The sequence below is a fragment of the Mesoplodon bidens genome (assembly GCF_964165515.1).
Source record: "Mesoplodon bidens genome assembly, chromosome: 19".
Lineage (NCBI taxonomy): Eukaryota > Metazoa > Chordata > Mammalia > Artiodactyla > Ziphiidae > Mesoplodon > Mesoplodon bidens.
Genome location: NC_138179.1, coordinates 23499807 through 23517174, shown reverse-complemented (window position 1 = coordinate 23517174; position 17368 = coordinate 23499807). Strand labels below are relative to the sequence as shown.

At 53.9% G+C, this 17368-nt stretch overlaps 1 protein-coding gene across 5 annotated transcripts in view; it reads left to right on the top strand.

The window, feature by feature from the left end:
- GAS7 (growth arrest specific 7) overlaps positions 1 to 17368 on the top strand; it is a 205032-nt gene that overhangs the window by 162235 nt on the left and 25429 nt on the right. For 3 of the 5 annotated variants that reach the window (XM_081219270.1, XM_081219273.1, XM_081219272.1), the window contains exons 5-8: positions 3290 to 3343; positions 6174 to 6284; positions 10535 to 10624; positions 14918 to 15033. In XM_081219270.1, coding sequence (XP_081075396.1) covers positions 3290 to 3343; positions 6174 to 6284; positions 10535 to 10624; positions 14918 to 15033 — 371 coding nt within the window. The remainder of the gene's footprint in view (positions 1 to 3289; positions 3344 to 6173; positions 6285 to 10534; positions 10625 to 14917; positions 15034 to 17368) is intronic. The other 2 variants (XM_081219271.1, XM_081219274.1) reach the window with 1 other exon arrangement.

Here is a 17368-nt window from a genome sequence, read left to right as displayed (position 1 = left end):
ATGTATGTCTAAGGGCGAAGACATAACATAATACCATCAGTACACTTAAGAAAATGTTAGTTCATTAATATCATCCAATATGTATATATTAGACCTGTGGGGTGATAGGGTCGGGCCACGTGCACATAGTTTCCTAACAGCCTTTGCACTCAGAGCTTTGAGCATCCCTGATGATTGGGCCTGAGTCTTTGACATTGGGGTTTGCCAGTGGTGGTTTTCCCAGATTGGGCTTGTGGGAGCCTCTTTGAGTTGGCGTCTGCGTCCTTTTGTTATGTCACATCATTTGTTAAACACTTTCTTACCTCCTGGCACAGATGTTCCAGGTCCACCTGGCACTTGGAATTAGCCAGTTCTCCAAGGAGCCTGGGTCCCTTTTAGTGGGGAATCATATTAGAAACCACTTCTACCTAGTAGGTGTTCTCACTGTGACTGAGGTGTCGTTCCTTCTGGGCCCTTTCAGTGGAGTGCTACGGGGTGTGTGTGTGTGTGTATGTGTGTGTGTATGTGTGTGTGTGTGTGTGTGTGTGATAACGTTTATGTATATGGCGTTCGAATAATGGACACAGGTCTTCAGCAGCAAACACAGAGCGTGAGAGCACCTGGAGGAGCCTGTGACCCCCGTGTGCAGCACTGCCTGAAACTGCACAGCTAGGAGAGCAGAGACCGGCACCCACACTTAGAGCATCACCCCCACCCCCACATGCTGTTACTTGCACTCCCGTCTTGGCCCAGATTATAGGGAGGAGGGTGACCTCTGTGTCCAGCCTCATTCCAGACAGCCTTGGACACAGTGGCCCCCAAATCAGTGTTTGTGGATGACGGAGATGTTTTCTGGCCCCTGCAGAGATACCTGGAAAAACAAGAGATTGTCCCAGGTCTCAAAGTGGAGAGATAGCGGGAGACAGAGAAAAGGGTCATTCAGGTTTGGGGATCAGTTTCCTCTGTTTACTTGCCTTGTGACCCTGGACACCTTAGTGTCTGCAAGCCTCGACTTCCTCATCTGTAAAATGAAGACGATGCCAGTAACTTGGTGGGGTTGTGAGGACTCAGTGAGACTACGGGTGTTAAATGCGTGCCTCATGGCTGCCTCACAAGGTAGCACTCTGGGTAGAAGCTCTCCCAGTGTATCCTTCCCCTGGGAGTTCCCCTCCCCCTCCTCCCTCTCGTCCTCCCCATCAGCAGCAGCATTGGTACAGAGACTGGAAGGCGATTGCCAAGGCTCCCGGAGCACTGGTTGCACTTCCTAGGGGGTGTAATGGGAGCACTGTGGTGGGTCCTGGTGGTGATGATGTGTGTCTGTGGTAGGGAGGCCCCTGCAAACTGCAGAATCCATCCCAGGGACTTCCCTGGCGGTCCAGTGGTTAAGACTCTGCGCTTCCAATGCAGGGGGTGTGGGTTCGATCCCTGGTTGGGAGCTAAGATCCTACATGCTATGCGGCCAAAAAAAAAAAAAAAAAAAGAATCCATCCCAAAGGTTCCCCTTGCCCAACCCGGTGTGTATTTGCATGGACGAACCTGTAGGAGGAGCCCAGCACCTGTCTGTTCTCCTTGGAGACTGGTACCTGGGCCCCTGCCGTGCAGCCTCGGTCTGCCTTCCTCCCAGAAAGCCCAATCTTGGCAAGTGCCCTGGGCAGAATTGATAGTTTGGGAGGGTCCAGGGTGGGCAAGCTGCATGCGTTGATGCATTTAACACGTCTAAGGAAGCTATAGTTGGTCACAAGCGTGACGTTGCCCCAGAACCTGTTGGGTCTGCTAACAGAGGTGCTGTAGTTAGGGGGGCCTCAATGAAACGACAGAACAGACATCCTCCATGGAGGCCCCCAGACTCTTCCTTAAAGACCCTGGACCCCGGAGACCTGCTGGATCAGCAGTTCTGGGAGGTGGGCAGGGGGACCCGATGGAGGGGAGCTAATTCTGATGCACTCCAGAGCCTGAGGACCGTAGGTGACAGATGGTGAAACTGAGGCTCAAGTTAACTTGGCAGGATGTCAAGGCTCGCGAGTTCATCTTCTTGTCTGTGAAACGATGACATGTAAAGGTCCCTTTTAGCTGGACAGTCCAGGGATGTCAGTTTTCATTAGCTGACTTTACTTACCTGCCAAAGTAGGTCCCGATGGGAATGAGGGACTGAGGGGGCGTCTGGGCGGGGGAGGCAGGGAATGAGGGGACCATGGGCAGGAACTCCATCAAGCTTCTTATTTTGCCCGATGAGCAGTTGGGTTCCTGAGGCAGGGGCTGACCACCCCCCACCCCCAAAACACTCATCCTGCTGGGTGGTCCAGAGCTGTGCTGGCCTGGGGATGGGGGCTGCTGGTTCCCTGAGGCTTGCTGGAGAAGCCTCTTCGTGCTTCTTCTGGGCCTTTCTCTGGAAAGTCCTAGCAGCCACTTCCTTCCCTCCCACTAGAGACAGAATAAGGCCACGAGTCCCAGGACACACATGCCATGCCACTGCAGTGCCTTAGGGGCGAGCCTGCTTCCCAGCTCGACATGTGGCTCAGGACAGGAGTGGGCATCCCACGTCCTGCTCAGGGACCCTATGGAGTCCCTGACGTCACTGCTGATGGGACAACAAAGACCCAGAATTGACCCTCCCCTTTAGGGTCATAGGCTCATGGGACCCATGTGGTGTTCTCAGCTGGCAATCCTTATCTTCCATTCCAGGACCATCCTAGGTCTGGGGCAAGCTGCTGCGGTCCTGTGGTCTTGGTGGTCCTTGGGATGATGGTTTTCTTGCTGGCAAAGGGAAGACATAAAAAGGCAATCCAAAGTCCGAATGGAAGCCGAAACAGAGCCTCCCTGCTCTCGGGGTTGGGAAGGTGACACGTCACGGAGGTGGTCGAGCACCCCAGGCCACACTGCACGTATCTGGGGTGTGATATGTCGGACCCGGGGGATTTGGAATAAGATGTCATGTTCTGAATCCTCAGTGCGAGGAGGTGGTGGCCTTAACTCTCTGCTCCCCGGGTGGATTCTGCAGGTTAAGGCAGCAAGCAGCGTGCAGAACCACTTACCAGCAGAGGGCAGCTGAGGGGTTAGCTCCCCCAACCGCCGACGGGGGCGAAGAGGAGGCAGACCTGCTCTGGAGCAGTTTTCTCAGAGCCTGTGCTGGAGGCTCCTGCCTGCTCTCTCCCAGACTATGGTGACTTGGGGGTTAACGGCAGCCGGAGCATCCCCAAACTTCCCCGGCCCGAGGCTTTTCACCAGTGCCTCCACCTTCAGGGAACCCGAATGAAAGAGGATGTCCAATATGGAGAACAGCTTTGACGATATTTCTCGTGTTTCTCCCCAGAACCTGGGATCCTCGTCACCAGGCAAAAAGCAGAGCAAGGAAAACACCATGACGGTAAGCGGCTCCCGCGGAGCGCGCGCATGTTGGGTGGCAAGCTGGGGCTGTCTCTGGTCCGTGGCTCCCCTGTTGCCATGGCAATGCGGACCGCTGAATGGAAGCGTTGCCCAGCCTGGTACCTGGGAAGTTCCAAAGCTTGGATGTTGCCGAGGGCTCCCCCCTTGCCTCCCCGCCGGCCCTTCTTCTGTTGATTTCTTATTTCACTTTTTCTCTTGGGGCAAACAAGCAGAAGGATTGTGGTTGGAATGGTGCAGAAGCCATTTTTGCAGGGCAGGTAGGGGAAGGTACACGTGCAGGAGTGGGTTGGAGGGGGTGGGCTGTGCTCTGCGCAAGTGACATGACGTGTAAATTACAGCCACGGCAGGGTGGCTTTTGTGCAGGGTAACTTCTGGAAGACATCAAAGTTAAAAGGAAGAGAAAGCGCCCTAAGAGTAGAGTTCCTGGGAGTTCCTGATGGGGAAGCAGGCAGCCTCTGCCCAGAGCGGCCAGACAGCCTCCCCGGGCTCTTCCAAAAGCCCGCCGAGTCCCCACGCCACCCTGCCTCCGGCTCCACATCAGCCCTGTGCTCGGGGAAGGCGGGCGCTGGACGTCTCTCCCCCTCCAAGTAGAGAAACAACTTGTCCATCTGCTCAGCTAAGAACTTGGAGCTGGGAGACGTGTGGTCCTAGGTGTGCAGTTTCGACCCAAGTGCAGCAGCTCTGGGGCCGGAGAAAGGCTCCCTCAGGCTCTGTCACACAGTCCTCGTCATGCTGCCCACCCCTACGGAGGTGGAAGCAAGACGGGGTCCCCTGCCCCGGCTCATGCAGGCTGCAGATCCTGCTTTGAAGGATTTGGGGAGCAAAAAGCGGTAGGCAAACAATGGCAACAGTCGTAATTGCTGCCCCTGTGTGTACATTTATTAGGCACCAGTAGGGTTCTGAGCACCCATTTCATTCTCCGCTCACTGAGGGAGGGCAGGTGGTTGGACCAGGGTAGTGTGGGGACTGGGGACTCGGGCTCTGAAGCCAAGGGGGTCAGCACAGCACCCACCAGCTGGGCAGCGACCCGGCCTCTCTGGGTCTCAGCGTCCACATCTGTACAATGGGGAGACGATGGGCATGTGCACCCTAGGGGTGGTGTGGAAAGCACGTGGAACAGCCTGGCACACAGTAGGTGCTCAATTCACACTAGTCTCCTCATCACCGTGTTTATAGATGAGGAAACTGAGGCACAGAGCAGGACCTGGCACAGAGCAGGACCTCGCCCGAGGTCACACAGCTGGGAAGCATCAGGACTTGAGACCTGTGCTGTTACCCACCAGCAATGCCCCAGCTGCAAGTTGCCTCCCGAGGGTGGGACCAGGCGGCTCAACCCTGGGCCAGCAGCAGCTTCCTTGTTACCGGAGCTGATGCGGGGAGGGCGTGGACAGGCCCCCGGGGCAGACGTCCTGAGAACACAGTCCTCAGGTTCACAAAAAGCCCCAGAGTACTGGGGCAAAGCAGGAGCTCCCAAAGTTCCCTGAAAGATGGAGAAAGAGGGAGAAGAAACTGCAAGAGAGGGAATACATTAGCATTGTAGAAGGAACGTGAATAAGAGAAAGAAAAATTGAAAAGCAGAGTGTCATGCCTCCCATGGGTGATGGACCCCAGCTCACGGGGTGCGGCCTGGGTCACTGCTCTGGTCTGCCTTTCAGCCAGAGCCTGGGGCTTTGTCAGCGTGGGCGTGGCCCTGGGTCTCCTGGCAACACACCTCCTCCATCCCTGCCTCACTGCCTTCCCTCCTCCTTCATGCTGCCCTACAGCAGTGCTTCTCATCTGAAGCCTTGGGGATACTTGTTTAAAATGCAGATTCCTTTGTTGGTCACTCTGGGGCAAGGCTGGAAAGTTTGCGTTATAACCAACACCCCCGCACCCCAGAGGTTTTAAATAAGCACTCAAGCCTTGGGGACTTTTTGCTGGGAAAACTGAGAAGGGGCAGAGTGAGTGAGGACCAGAGCCCCGGACTTGAACCTGGGTCTGCTAGACGGCCAGCCCATGCGGCCCTACTCTCCAGGCTGGAGATGGGCATCCTCACCGGCCGGCCGACCAGTGGGGCTGAAGAGCTCTGTACCATGGTTCTTTCCTTTCCCCGGAGCAGTCACTCTCCCACTGCGGCCCCTTCCTCTGAGTCCTGATCCTGCAGAGCTCGTGGCTTCCCTGGAAGGAGATGCTGGGGGGAACGATGTGGGGAGGCTGGGGCCCAAGCTTCCCTCGCCCCGGTGTGCGGGGATAGGGTGAGCATCCTCTTACCTGGTCTCACCCAAGCAGCAGAGATTTGCAGGCGGCATCTGAGTCTGGCTCACAGTGTGGCCGAGAAGCAAGGACCGAGCTTGATTCCGACGCCCCGGCTCCCCGACCTGGGCCTGGAACAAGTTTTGAAGAGGCCGACACGTGGGCTGCTTGACAGCAATGGGGCCCCGGGCAAGGCTGGCAGTGAGTGGGTTGCTTGCTTGATTGGAAGTGACGGGCGCTAATGGCAGTTCACAGCCTCGGCACCAATATGACGCGACAGAATCTGGAGGATTCCAGAAAAGATGACAGCAAAGCCGCCTAGCCACCCTCCTGTCCTAGAAACAAGAGTCTGGGGACTCCTCTAGTCTTCAGTCTGAGCTCCCCGGCATGGCCCGTCTGGGGGCCCCAGGTGGGAGCTCGGGGACTGGATGTGAGTGCTTGGGGGCATTTCTGTTCTGCTTCCACAGGTCCCAACTCTGGCTTTTGCCTCTGTCACCCCCTCCCAGAGTAGCCTCTCCCACCAGGAGGAAATTCAGGGCCCGCTTGGTTGTGAAACCACTTTCTCTTCTATGTTGCAGGGCGGCTGTCAGAGAGGAGGGCACATAGCTGCGGCCTCTGCCTCCAGGGAGGCCTCCGTGCTGCGCTGGGGCCGGGGCTTGCGCCGGGCCTCCCCACGCCAGCCCCCTTGGGTGGGTCACACTTGTGTTCAGCGGCTCTTGTGCCATGGCCAGATGCCTGAGTGGTGGCTGTAGCCGCCCCCCCGCCAAGAGAGTTTCTGAGGGCAGCTCTTGTGGTTCTGGCTGCCCCCATGCAGGCCGACCCTGGCAGAACCTCTGCTGCTCAGGGGGCCCCGTGGCCGTCAGGGGCAGAGCGGGTGTTACTCCATTTACTGAGGGCTGGAGAGAGCAGAGTTGGTGCCAGAACGAAGACACTGTTGGTTGAGGATGGTCATCTTGGGAGCGAGAGTGGGAGGGGCTCCTGGAACTTCCCCCAAACAGTACATAGTGGGGGCATTCCCCCGTCTCCTGCTTCCTGTCCAGCACCCCTTCCTACCTGAGCCCCTGCCTTGGGTGGGGACATGGCATGGCTACGCCTAAGTGTGTTAGAAGGTAGCATGACATAGATTGAGTGTGACGTAGATTGCCTGGCTTCTGACCCTGGCTCCGCCATTATACACAAAGAATTGCAATTACATATTTACTTGTTTGCCTTCTTCATTAGGCTGTAAAACCGTCGAGGGCAGAGACTACACCTTCTATCTCTAGCCTCCATTCATTGTACCAAGAAACATTTACAGCTCCCATCCCATGGCTGTGCTGGGCCAGGTACTAGGGACACAGTGGGGAGGAGGTGGGCTTCCTCCCCTCCTGGGACAGACTGTCTGGCAAAGGAAGAGAGATGCTGAGTAAGCAGTCACGAGAAATACAAATGCACCTGTGCAAAGTGCTGGGAAGATCTAGCCTACTGCGTGGCACCAAGTAGCCGTTCAACAAACGTTTGCGTGGACCGAGCACGTGTTCCATGGCACAGCATCGTGGGTGAGGGCTCGAGCCGTCAGCCCAGACTAGATGCAGATATTTCTGTGATCCTCAGTTAATCAAATGAGGCCAGTGTGACCCAGCTTGTGGGGTTGCCGGAAGGATGAAGTGAGGATGCACGCAAAGCTTTTGCAGAAATTCTCCCAGGATGCCTCCCACGATGGGGCCGGTGAGGTGTAGTTCTCGAGATGCCCACCAGGGGGTGCAGGGCTCTGCCAGGATTCAGGGAAATTCCTATGGGATTGCTGGGGCTGCGAAATCCCAAAACCAGAGTTGACAGGGATGGAGACGGGCACCCTGGGGCCACTGGCCAGTCCATCCAAGGGCTGGTGTCCTCAGAGAGTGACATAAGCCCCAAGAGGGATGAAGCCTTGTCCTCCTCCAACCTCTGTCCCCCCAGCCCCGCCAGCTTTCACCTTCAGTGGTTGTTATAGGGCCACTTGTGGTACGCCCCTCCCCTGTCTCCTAGACCCCAGACAAGGCACTCTAGAAGACCTTTGTATCCACTTCTGAGTACCTGCTTCCACGATGCTTAATGCCCAGTGTAATGTCATAGTTAATTTATCATTAAATTTGCTTGGAGTTTTCATGGATTACATTATTAAACCAAGTAAAAATAGGCTGTGGTCATCATTGTTTGTTGAGGCAAGAACAGCTGGAACATGAAATAAGGAGTATGTGAAACTGTGGAATCCAGCCCTGGTTTCCAGAAGGAGGCTCATCTCTGGACAAACTTGGGGGTGTCAGCCCAAAAAGAGGGTTTGGGAAGACCATTTCCTGAGCTGGGCATTGAGAGGCTGGCCACCCCCAAGCAGACTCCTGCAGGCCAGCGATACCTCGGGTGGCTGGGGCGTGGGGCATTGGGAGAAAACATCTCATCCCAGGCGTTCCGTGGGCCTCTACCTTGACCTTGGTGGAATTCCATGCTCCCTGTCTCCAGGGCTCCCGGGGTCATTCCTGGCCCTGATCCTTCCTTCCGTGTCATGCTTCCCTCCAGAGCGGGAATCCCTGCCCTTATGTCAGCCAGATGCCAGTATCTGGGAGGAGGGGGCCCTTCCCTTGGCTGGGATTTCTCCTGTGTTCTCCCCCCAGGAGTGCAAGCGAAGCCTGTGCCCCCGGGAGCTGGCGGGGCCCAGATTTACTTCTAGCCGCCCCCAAGCACCTGAACCAGAGGCCATGGCTGGGGGCCCACGGGCCTGACTCAGCTGGCAGAGGGTTGCTTTGGCTTACAAGGTGTCGTTGTTGTTGTTTTTGTCATTATTATTAACCATGAATGAATTGATAACATTTAAGCGTTGAGACGCTTCACGTAAAAATCCTGATCCTCCACTACTCTCGTGTCATCGCGTAAGCTGACAACCCCAGACTCCTCATTCTGGCTTGGCAGCAGTTGGCGAGAGCTGGGAGGAATCTGCCCCCTAGTCAGACATTCGCAGACACCACCCCCCTTCCCGACGTGGAGGCTGGTCCCCCCACCAACCCAAGCTTCAGTTTCCGTGATGTGCAGCCCCTCACTTCTTTGCATGGCTGCCTGGCACTGGAGTCTGTTGCTTGTATTCAGAACCCCAGGGGTTTTCTGCACTGTTCTCGCCTTGAACATCTGATGGCTCCCACTTCGGCAGATGCTGGGGCTGTGATGAGGGTTAAAGACTGCCAGGGCTCAGGCCTTGCCCTCCCGAGGCCTTGCGGCTCCCAGAACAAATGAGCGGACTCTCTAGGAGCGGATCTGGGGCTTGAAGCAACGTCAGCAGGGCCAGCGGCGAAGCCACTTCTGCCGAGCAGGGAAAGCCAGGGGCACCGTGATCCTGCTCAGGCAGTAAAGTCTGAGGCAGAGCCCAGGAATCTCTGCACTGCTCTCTCCTGGGCCAGGGCCAGCCAGCCCCAGGCACGCACCCTGGATTATCACCTAAACTCTCTGTGTTCATAGAATATACATCATGAGGTAAAATTCACAAGGTAACTTCTCACCCAGGATGCTCAGCCACTTCATTCCTTTCCCTGGAAGCAAATGATGTTATCAGTTTCCGGAAATATACCAAATGGGTATCTATTCCTTCCTCCTCTTTTTTTTAAATTTTATTTATTTATTTTTATTTATTTTTATTTTTTTTTATTAGTTTCTGCTTTATAACAAAGTGAATCAGTCATACATATACATCTGTTCCCACATACCTTCCCTCCTGCATCTCCCTCCCTCCCACCCTCCCCATCCCACCCCTCCAGGCGGTCACAAAGCACCGAGCTGATCTCCCTGTGCTATGCGGCTGCTTCCCACTAGCTATCTACCTTACGTTTGGTAGTATATATATGTCCGTGCCTCTCTTTCGCTTTGTCACAGCTTACCCTTCCCCCTCCCCATATCCTCAAGTCCATTCTCAAGTAGGTCTGTGTCTTTATTCCTGTTTTACCCCTAGGTTCTTCATGTTTATTTATTTTTTTAAAGATTTTTTTTTTTTTGGCTGCGTTGAGTCTTCGTTGCTGAGCGCAGGCTTTCTTTAGTTGTGTCGAGCGGGGGCTACTCTTCATTGCGGTGCACGGGCTTCTCATTGCGGTGGCTTCTCTTGTTGCGGAGCATGGGCTCTAGGCGCGCGGGCTTCAGTGGTTGTGGCTCGTGGGCTCAGTAGTTGTAGCTCGTGGGCTCTAGAGCGCAGGCTCAGTAGTTGTGGCACACAGGCTCAGTTGCTCCGCGGCATGTGGGATCTTCCCGGGCCAGGGCTCAAACTCGTGTCCCCTGCATTGGCAGGTGGATTCTTAACCACTGCACCACCAGGGGAGTCCCCTCCTTTTTTTTTTTTTTTAATTAAAAAAAATTTTTTTACACTAAGATAGCAAACAGTAAATACTATTCTACCTTTTCTCCCCGCCACCCACCCACTTAACACTGTATCCTGCCACACCTTCCTTATCAGTACAGAAGAACATTCTTGTCATGTCTTTCACCATGGATACGATGCCCATACATGTCTGTCTCATACTTTTTAACCATTCTCCTGCTGATAGACAGTGGAGTTGGGTTCCAGCCTTTTGCTACTACAAACCGAGCCGTGGTGAAAACCGTGTATGTATGTCACTGCACCCGTGTGTAGGTATCTGTAGGATAGAATCTTACAAGTGCAGCCTCTGGGTGGAAGGCTGTGGACATTTACAGTGTTGCTAGCTTCTGTTGCACTGCTCTCTAGACAGTTTGGACTGATTTCAGCCCCTCTGGGGTGGGGGTGAGTGCCGGTTGCCCCTCATTTGAAAGGCCGACTGCCAGAGCATCCCAGGACCCCAGTGCATGTTCTCTATCAAGCTAGCCCTGTAGGGGGACCTCTTCAGTGCCATGTCCTAGGACCGAAGCTTCTCCAGCTTCTCCCAACCCTCCAGCCAAGCCGTGTTCTTTCCTGTTCTGTGTCTTCCAGATAAACTGCGTGACATTTCCGCACCCAGACACGATGCCGGAGCAGCAGTTGCTCAAACCAACCGAATGGAGCTACTGTGACTATTTCTGGGTAAGTGGTGCCTTGGCGTCCCCTGCACTGCAGCCCCGGCGACCAGGAGTGGACACCCGGGAGGGGGGCGATGGCTTGAGATCAAAGCAGAGCGACCTCTCCGGGTGAAACCTAACGGGCTGGCAGTCGATTGAGCACTGGAGGCTGGAAACTTAAGTCCCACTTGGAGTCTAGATCATTCCATAAATCTCAGAAAGTCCACAGGGCAATATGGAAACTCCAGGCAGAATGCAGGTAAGCTGGAGGGTCCCCTTGCCGCTCAGTGGTAGCAGGAGACCAGAATCAACTCCAACCTGGGCTCCAGACCTGCTCTGTCACTCTTGTAGGTGACCTTGGACAGTGCTTCTCCTCCTGGACAGCCTCCCTGTTTCCATCAAGGTCACAAGGCAGTCAGACACAATCTGTAGGGGACTCCAGTTTGAATAATTCTGTGGTTCCAGAGCTTTTGCCTATTGTTCCATGGGTACGGGGTTTCCGTTTTGCAAGATGAGAAAGTTCTGGAGGGGGATGTGGTGATGTTTGCACAACAGTGCAAATGTCCTTAATGCCACTGAACTGTGCACTTAAAAATGGTTAAGATGATGGGGCTTCCCTGGTGGCGCGGTGGTTGAGGGTCCGCCTGCCGATGCAGGGGACGTGGGTTCGTGCCCCGGTCCGGGAAGATCCCACATGCCGCGGAGCGGCTGGGCCCGTGAGCCATGGCCACTGAGCCTGTGCGTCCGGAGCCTGTGCTCCGCAATGGGAGAGGCCACAACAGTGAGAGGCCCTCGTACCGCAAAAAAAAAAAAAAAAAAGTTAAGATGGTAAATTTTGTGTGTATTTCTCCAAAATTAAAGAAATATCTTTTGACAGATTCAGGGTCCTACTCAGAAACTCTGGGAGTACTCCTGGACATTTGCATTTTAAAGTTCACAATGGCTTTTAAAATGAAATCACCCCGTTCTGGAATCAGACAGTGGTGATCGTTGTACGACCTGTGTATATATTAAAAACCAGTGAATTGTACACCTAAAAAAAGTAAACTTTGGCAGAGGCCCCAAGGAACCAGAAATTTAAAAAATCAAAACTTTTTTTTTAACCACCAGTCAGAATGGATTACCTACCCTTTTATAGATTTGCTAACCAAGTACTAGACAAAAATGCTTTCGTCTTTCTACCAGATCTCTTGCCCTTCAGAAGGTAGCCAAAGATTCCTATTGCTGTGTTTCTTCCAGATCTTCTGAGATATGTGCAGAGGCAGCAAATATTGTAGAAAGGGCTCTGGCTTTGGCGGCAGACACACCTCGGGGGCGGGGGTGAGCCCAGGGGTGAGGGTGAGCCCAGGGGTGAGGGTGAGCAGGGAATCCGAGTGTACAAGACCTCGCAGGCTCCATAAGTATGCTGGGCTTTATTCTGTTTGCAGCAGGAAGGTGGTAGAGAGTTTAAGCAGGAATTGGATGTGATCTGATTTGCCTGTGTCATGCAGGGAAGGCTGTAAACAGGCAGAAGTGCCCGTGAACCTGTGGGAGGCCAGGAAAGACGATGGCAGCTGTGGAGATGGAGGGGAAGAGCTAGGTTGGAGACACCATCCTAAAGGGGGGTGGGTGCGGGAGAGACATCATCCATAAAGAGGGGAGCAGGAAACAGAGCATGCGGGGGAGACCAGCTCAAGCCCCGGGAATGGGCACCCTGGGAGCCGGAGGTCAGCGGGTGGCGGATGGTGGGGGATGGTAGGGAGCCAGGGGGAGTGGGTCATCCTGCTGCCTGTCAGAGTCATCTGGGTCCCATCTTGATTCAAGCCCTCCTGGGACTCTGATACTTACCCCAGGGTTTTTATCTCTCGGACCATCAAGGCCTTTTCCCCTCATAGATATTTTTCTGCTAACACGGTTATTAAAGCCCACTTCCTCGGGCTGGTTTTCCCAGTGTGGATAAATCACTCAGCATATACATCCTCTCAGGGAGTCAGATTGGGGCTCAGTATTTCAAATAATTTTTCTTTGGCTTTTTCATCAAGATGTAGCATTCATACAATGGAGGGCACACGTCTTAAATGTACTTGGAGTAACTTTTCAATGGCCAGAGCAGCCCCCTTGTGACATGGTGTGCCCCGTGTGGTGATGATCTCCCCGTCAAGAGAGGTATTACAGTGTGGCTCAGAGGGCCCTGGGTCAGGGCAGCTGAGGAAGGGATCCTGCACCAGGAGGGAGTGGGGAGGTAAGTGGCGTTCTCCAGGCGTCGCCAGCCCTTTTCTTTTCCCCTCTCGTAAAACAGCTGTTCTAACGGGATGTTAGAGGTGCAATCCATTCTTATTTTAGGGCGAGTGGTGGGAGACACAGCCTAGAATTGGAAGGACCTGACCGCTTTGCCCAGTGGCTGAGATGAGAGAGAGCCCAGGTCTTTCCAGATCCTGGGACAGGGTTCTCACTGATGCTCCTCTCTGTGGTGGCAAAGGACCTATTTTTTTGTTGTTCTTTTCTTGTTTTTTAAATTAATTTATTTATTTTTGGATGCATTGGGTCTTCGTTGTGGTGCGCGGGCTTCTCATTGCGGTGGCTTCCCTTGTTGCGAAGCACGGGGTCTAGGCGTGTGGGCTTCAGTAGTTGTAGCACGCGGGCTCAGTAGTTGTGGCTCGCGGGCTCAGTAGTTGTGGCTCGCGGGCTCTAGAGCGCAGGCTCAGTAGTTGTGGCGCACAGGCTTAGTTGCTCCACGGCATGTGGGATCTTCCCGGACCAGGGCTCTAACCTGTGTCCCCTGCACTGGCAGGTGGATTCTTAACCACTACACCACCAGGGAAGCCCTATTTTGACCTGTTTTTAACTCCTCCCTTTAAGTATCAAAGCATTTGACTCTGGATTCCTGGTGGGAAAGGCTGCCTTAGATGGGGGACAGCTTTAGGAGTGGCGCCCGCCAGGGTCCAGGAAGGCTCTGAGGGTTGATCTGCAGCCATAGCTGTGGGAACAGATGCTCGATGCTTGTCTGGCAGGGAAGGCCGTGCTCGGGGTACCAGAGAGGCAGGGAGGGCCAGGGGAGAGCAGGAGAGAGAGATTCAGGCGTCTTTGAGGAGAGTCAGGCGAAACAAAACAAAAAGCATTTAATTTTGAAATTTTAATATTTGCTTGCAAAATGAATTGGGTGCTAAATTCCCATTTCATTGACTTGGCCATCTTCCCCGAGTCCTGATGTCTCTTTAAAGTAACTAATTTAAATACCATCAACTGAAGACTTGGTATTTGCTGAACACTAGGCTAAGCTGTTTCCATGTGTCATTTGTCCTGAGATGACCACGTGAGGTGGTTGCCAGTATTTCCCCAGTTTCATGGAATGAGCAGCTCAGATTTAAAGTGAGGGAACTTAGGACTTCCCTGGTGGCGCAGTGGTTGAGAATCCGCCTGCCAATGCAGGGGACATGGGTTCGTGCCCCGGTCTGGGAAGATCCCACATGCCGCGGAGCGGCTGGGCCCGTGAGCCATGGCCGCTGAGCCTGCGCGTCCGGAGCCTGTGCTCCGCAAGGGGAGGGGCCACAACAGTGAGAGGCCCGCGTACCGCTAAATAAATAAATAAATAAATAAATAAATAAATAAATGAATGAATAAATGAATAAATGAAAGAAAGAAAGAAAGAAAGAAAGAAAGAAAGAAAGAAAGAAAGAAAGAAAGGAAGGAAAGAAAGAAGAAAGAAAGAAGAAAGAAAGAAGAAAGAAAGAAAGAAAGGAAAGAAAGAAAGAAAGAAAGAAAGTGAGGGAACTTGCTTGGGATCCCCCGGCCGGGATGTCAAGCCTGGAAGCGGGCCCTTTCCCACTGTGGCTGCCCTGCAATCCAGCTTCTCCCCAGAAGTCACTACGATCTTTTATGCATGTGCGTTGGAGGATGCCACTGCCCAGCCAGTGCAAGAGAGGATGGCATGGCTCAGGGCTGGGGATACCTGCCCCTGAGGTTACACACTGTCTCCCAGCTTAGTCAAGATGCCGAGACTCCGCAGAGGGTCCAGCCAGCCCCAGCAGCTGCCTGGTGCCTGTGCTCTTGGCCACATACCCTTCCTCCTCTTTTCCAGGTTGTGGGGTTGAGGGGCACGGACATGGGGTGGCAGCAGCGATCAGGGCTTAAGCCTCAGAGAGCACGTGGGGACAGGAGCGCCAGGAGAGGCGTGAGTTGGGGCAGCCGATACTCCTGCCCTTGTCCTCCCTCTGGGGCTGAGGACAGGGTTACCCGGCACATCGGGGTCCCTTCTGGGGTCTGTCTTCCCTGCACTCCATTCCTTCTGGCTCCAGATGCTGATGTCACCTAAACGCTGCCGCTTCTCTTTCCTTCCTAGGCTGATAAGAAGGACCCCCAAGGCAACGGAACCATGGCGGGGTTTGAACTGCTGCTTCAGAAACAGCTGAAGGGCAAACAAATGCAGAAGGAAATGTCAGAGTTCATCCGGGAAAGGTGAGGCCTGGGCCCTCCCAGCTCCAGGGACTGGTGACAGCACCCACCTTGGTCCCTGAGCCCGAGGGAGTGAGCAGCCAGGGTGAGCACTGCACACCAGCACTGGGCTTGGTTAGCACTAAGGGGAGCACAAGACGGGAGTCACAGGCTTATGACCCTTGGGACAAGTCTGGCCAGCAGTTGTGTTGCTTTGGCCTGTGTGATGTTTTTAAAGATTTGAACCAACAACAGCAAAAAAAAATTGGTGGATATTACATTAAAGTCTGCATATCTGGCATCTCTGGGGAAAGAAGAAAGTCTGGCTCCGTGGCTTTGCATCCCTCATGCAACAATTGGCTGGAGCTGAAGAGCAGCCGCCCCTGTACAGGGAGTGGGTGTTTCCAGTTTGCCACAGTCCCCACCGCTCCCTAATGTATCCCCATGCAGACTGCTTGGCCCCTTTGCTTATCTACAGATGCGCCGCCCTCATTTGAAGCGCCGTTCCTTAACATAACAAAAAAGGAGACTGTTAACCTTTCAGTTCATCTTTGAGCCAAAGCCATATCCCAGGCCTGGGCATCCAGAAACCCCCACCCTGCCATTCCTGCTTTCAGGGAGCTCAGCCTACTGGGAGAGTCAGATAAGGTCATTACGGTAAGTGCAGGGATTATAATAGTGGTTTGCCTGCCCGTAGATGAAACAATAAATTCAGCCTAATGGAAGTGGGGAGAGCTACAGAGAGAAGTTCCTTCTTCATCACTCCCCTCCTCAGTCTCTCCAAGTTCTGAGACCCTGTAAAGCACATACCCACACACCTGCACACTCATACAGGTGCACATACCCCCCCCCCCGTTCCACATGTGTGCACACACATAAACACACAGCTTCCCGTCTGGAGTTTCCAAGGCAGGCACACTGGAAATATTGACAGTAAATGGCAATATATTTTTTAAATGTTTCCTTTTTAATTATAGCAACAATAATCCAGTAACAATTCTATGGCATTTTAAGGCATCTGTTTTCCTTAGGAGGCCTGTTTTCTGTTGGTATAATCAAATCTTTATTTTATGACCCATTAAACTGGTAGGAGATTGAGAGATTCTGTAGCTCAGGTGTGAGAAAACAACAGTAGGAAACAGGCCAAGAGGAAAATGGCTAGAAAAGCCTAGTCTGAACATGCTTAGGGTTTACGCTTTCATAAAGAGGTCGTGTTAATAAATAAATGGAACCTTCCACGTGAGACCACTCGTCTTCCCTGGGACAGGTGGACTCCTATGACTTTTCTCAGTTCACCTGGGGTCTTGTAGAGGGGGACCTTTCAGAGCCGGGAGAGGTGGGAGCTGAGGTGCAGAGGTGAGAGCTGGACCGGTGCTAGGGAGTGGGGTGGGGGGGCATGGCAGACATCTGGTGAACCACGTGGCCACAGCTTAGGGGAGTGATGCCGGCTCTGGAGAGGACGGGCCTCGTGCCTGGTGTGTGCGGTTGGCATTGATGAGCCTTCGGGGGTTTGAAGCTGAGAGCGTGACATGGTGAGATCTGCTTTCTCCAGAGACCTCCTGGCTGGAGGCTGGCCGTCCATGTCCTCCTGGGGAGGGGAGGGACTAAAGGCTGAGTGGATGGAGAGGAAGTGATGGAGGCAGGCTTGAGAGTATGTGGAGATGGTGGAGCTGGTAGTGAGAGAAGGAGCGAGACTGAGCCTCTCAGCACCGAAGCAGGAAATGACCATGACTCAGAACACTGCCCTGGGGCTCTGTCAGGCCACCCTTCAGCTCCTGATCAGCCTGGAAGCAAATGCTGCAGCCCTGGGAGCATCTCTGGGGTTTTATTCATTTGCCAAGTGATGGACCAGGGGCCTCTCTGAGGCCCCAGCCCTCTGGCCAGCTCTGGTCGTCACAAGCATAGCTCCTCGGGGGACCACTTAGGCAGTGACTAATACCATGACAACACATTTTACACGGTTGTGCCAGATAATACAGAACACTCCCCGGAGAGCTGCCTTGAAAGTGTGTCAAGGGCCTGCCTGCCGGAAGCGAAATCCAAGGCAACTTCCCTCTCCGGGGAAACTTCCCTCTCCGGGGAAGTGGAATCCACCACAGAGCTGGGCACTGCTGGTTTCCATGGAAATGCTTGCACCCTGCAGGCTTGGAATTTGGGGGCCCTGGGGTCTGGGAGAACGTAGAGAGGGGTTCTGTTCCTGCTTCAGAGGGGCCAACGCCGCCTTGCAGGCTCTCAGCCCAGAGCTCGGGGGCTGGGAGAGGGGGCAGCCATGGTCCATCATGAGTTACATTTCTTGGTTTAAGTGTTTGCTGTGTGTCCAGCTCTGTGCTAGGAACTATGCAAATGACCACTCTTCTCT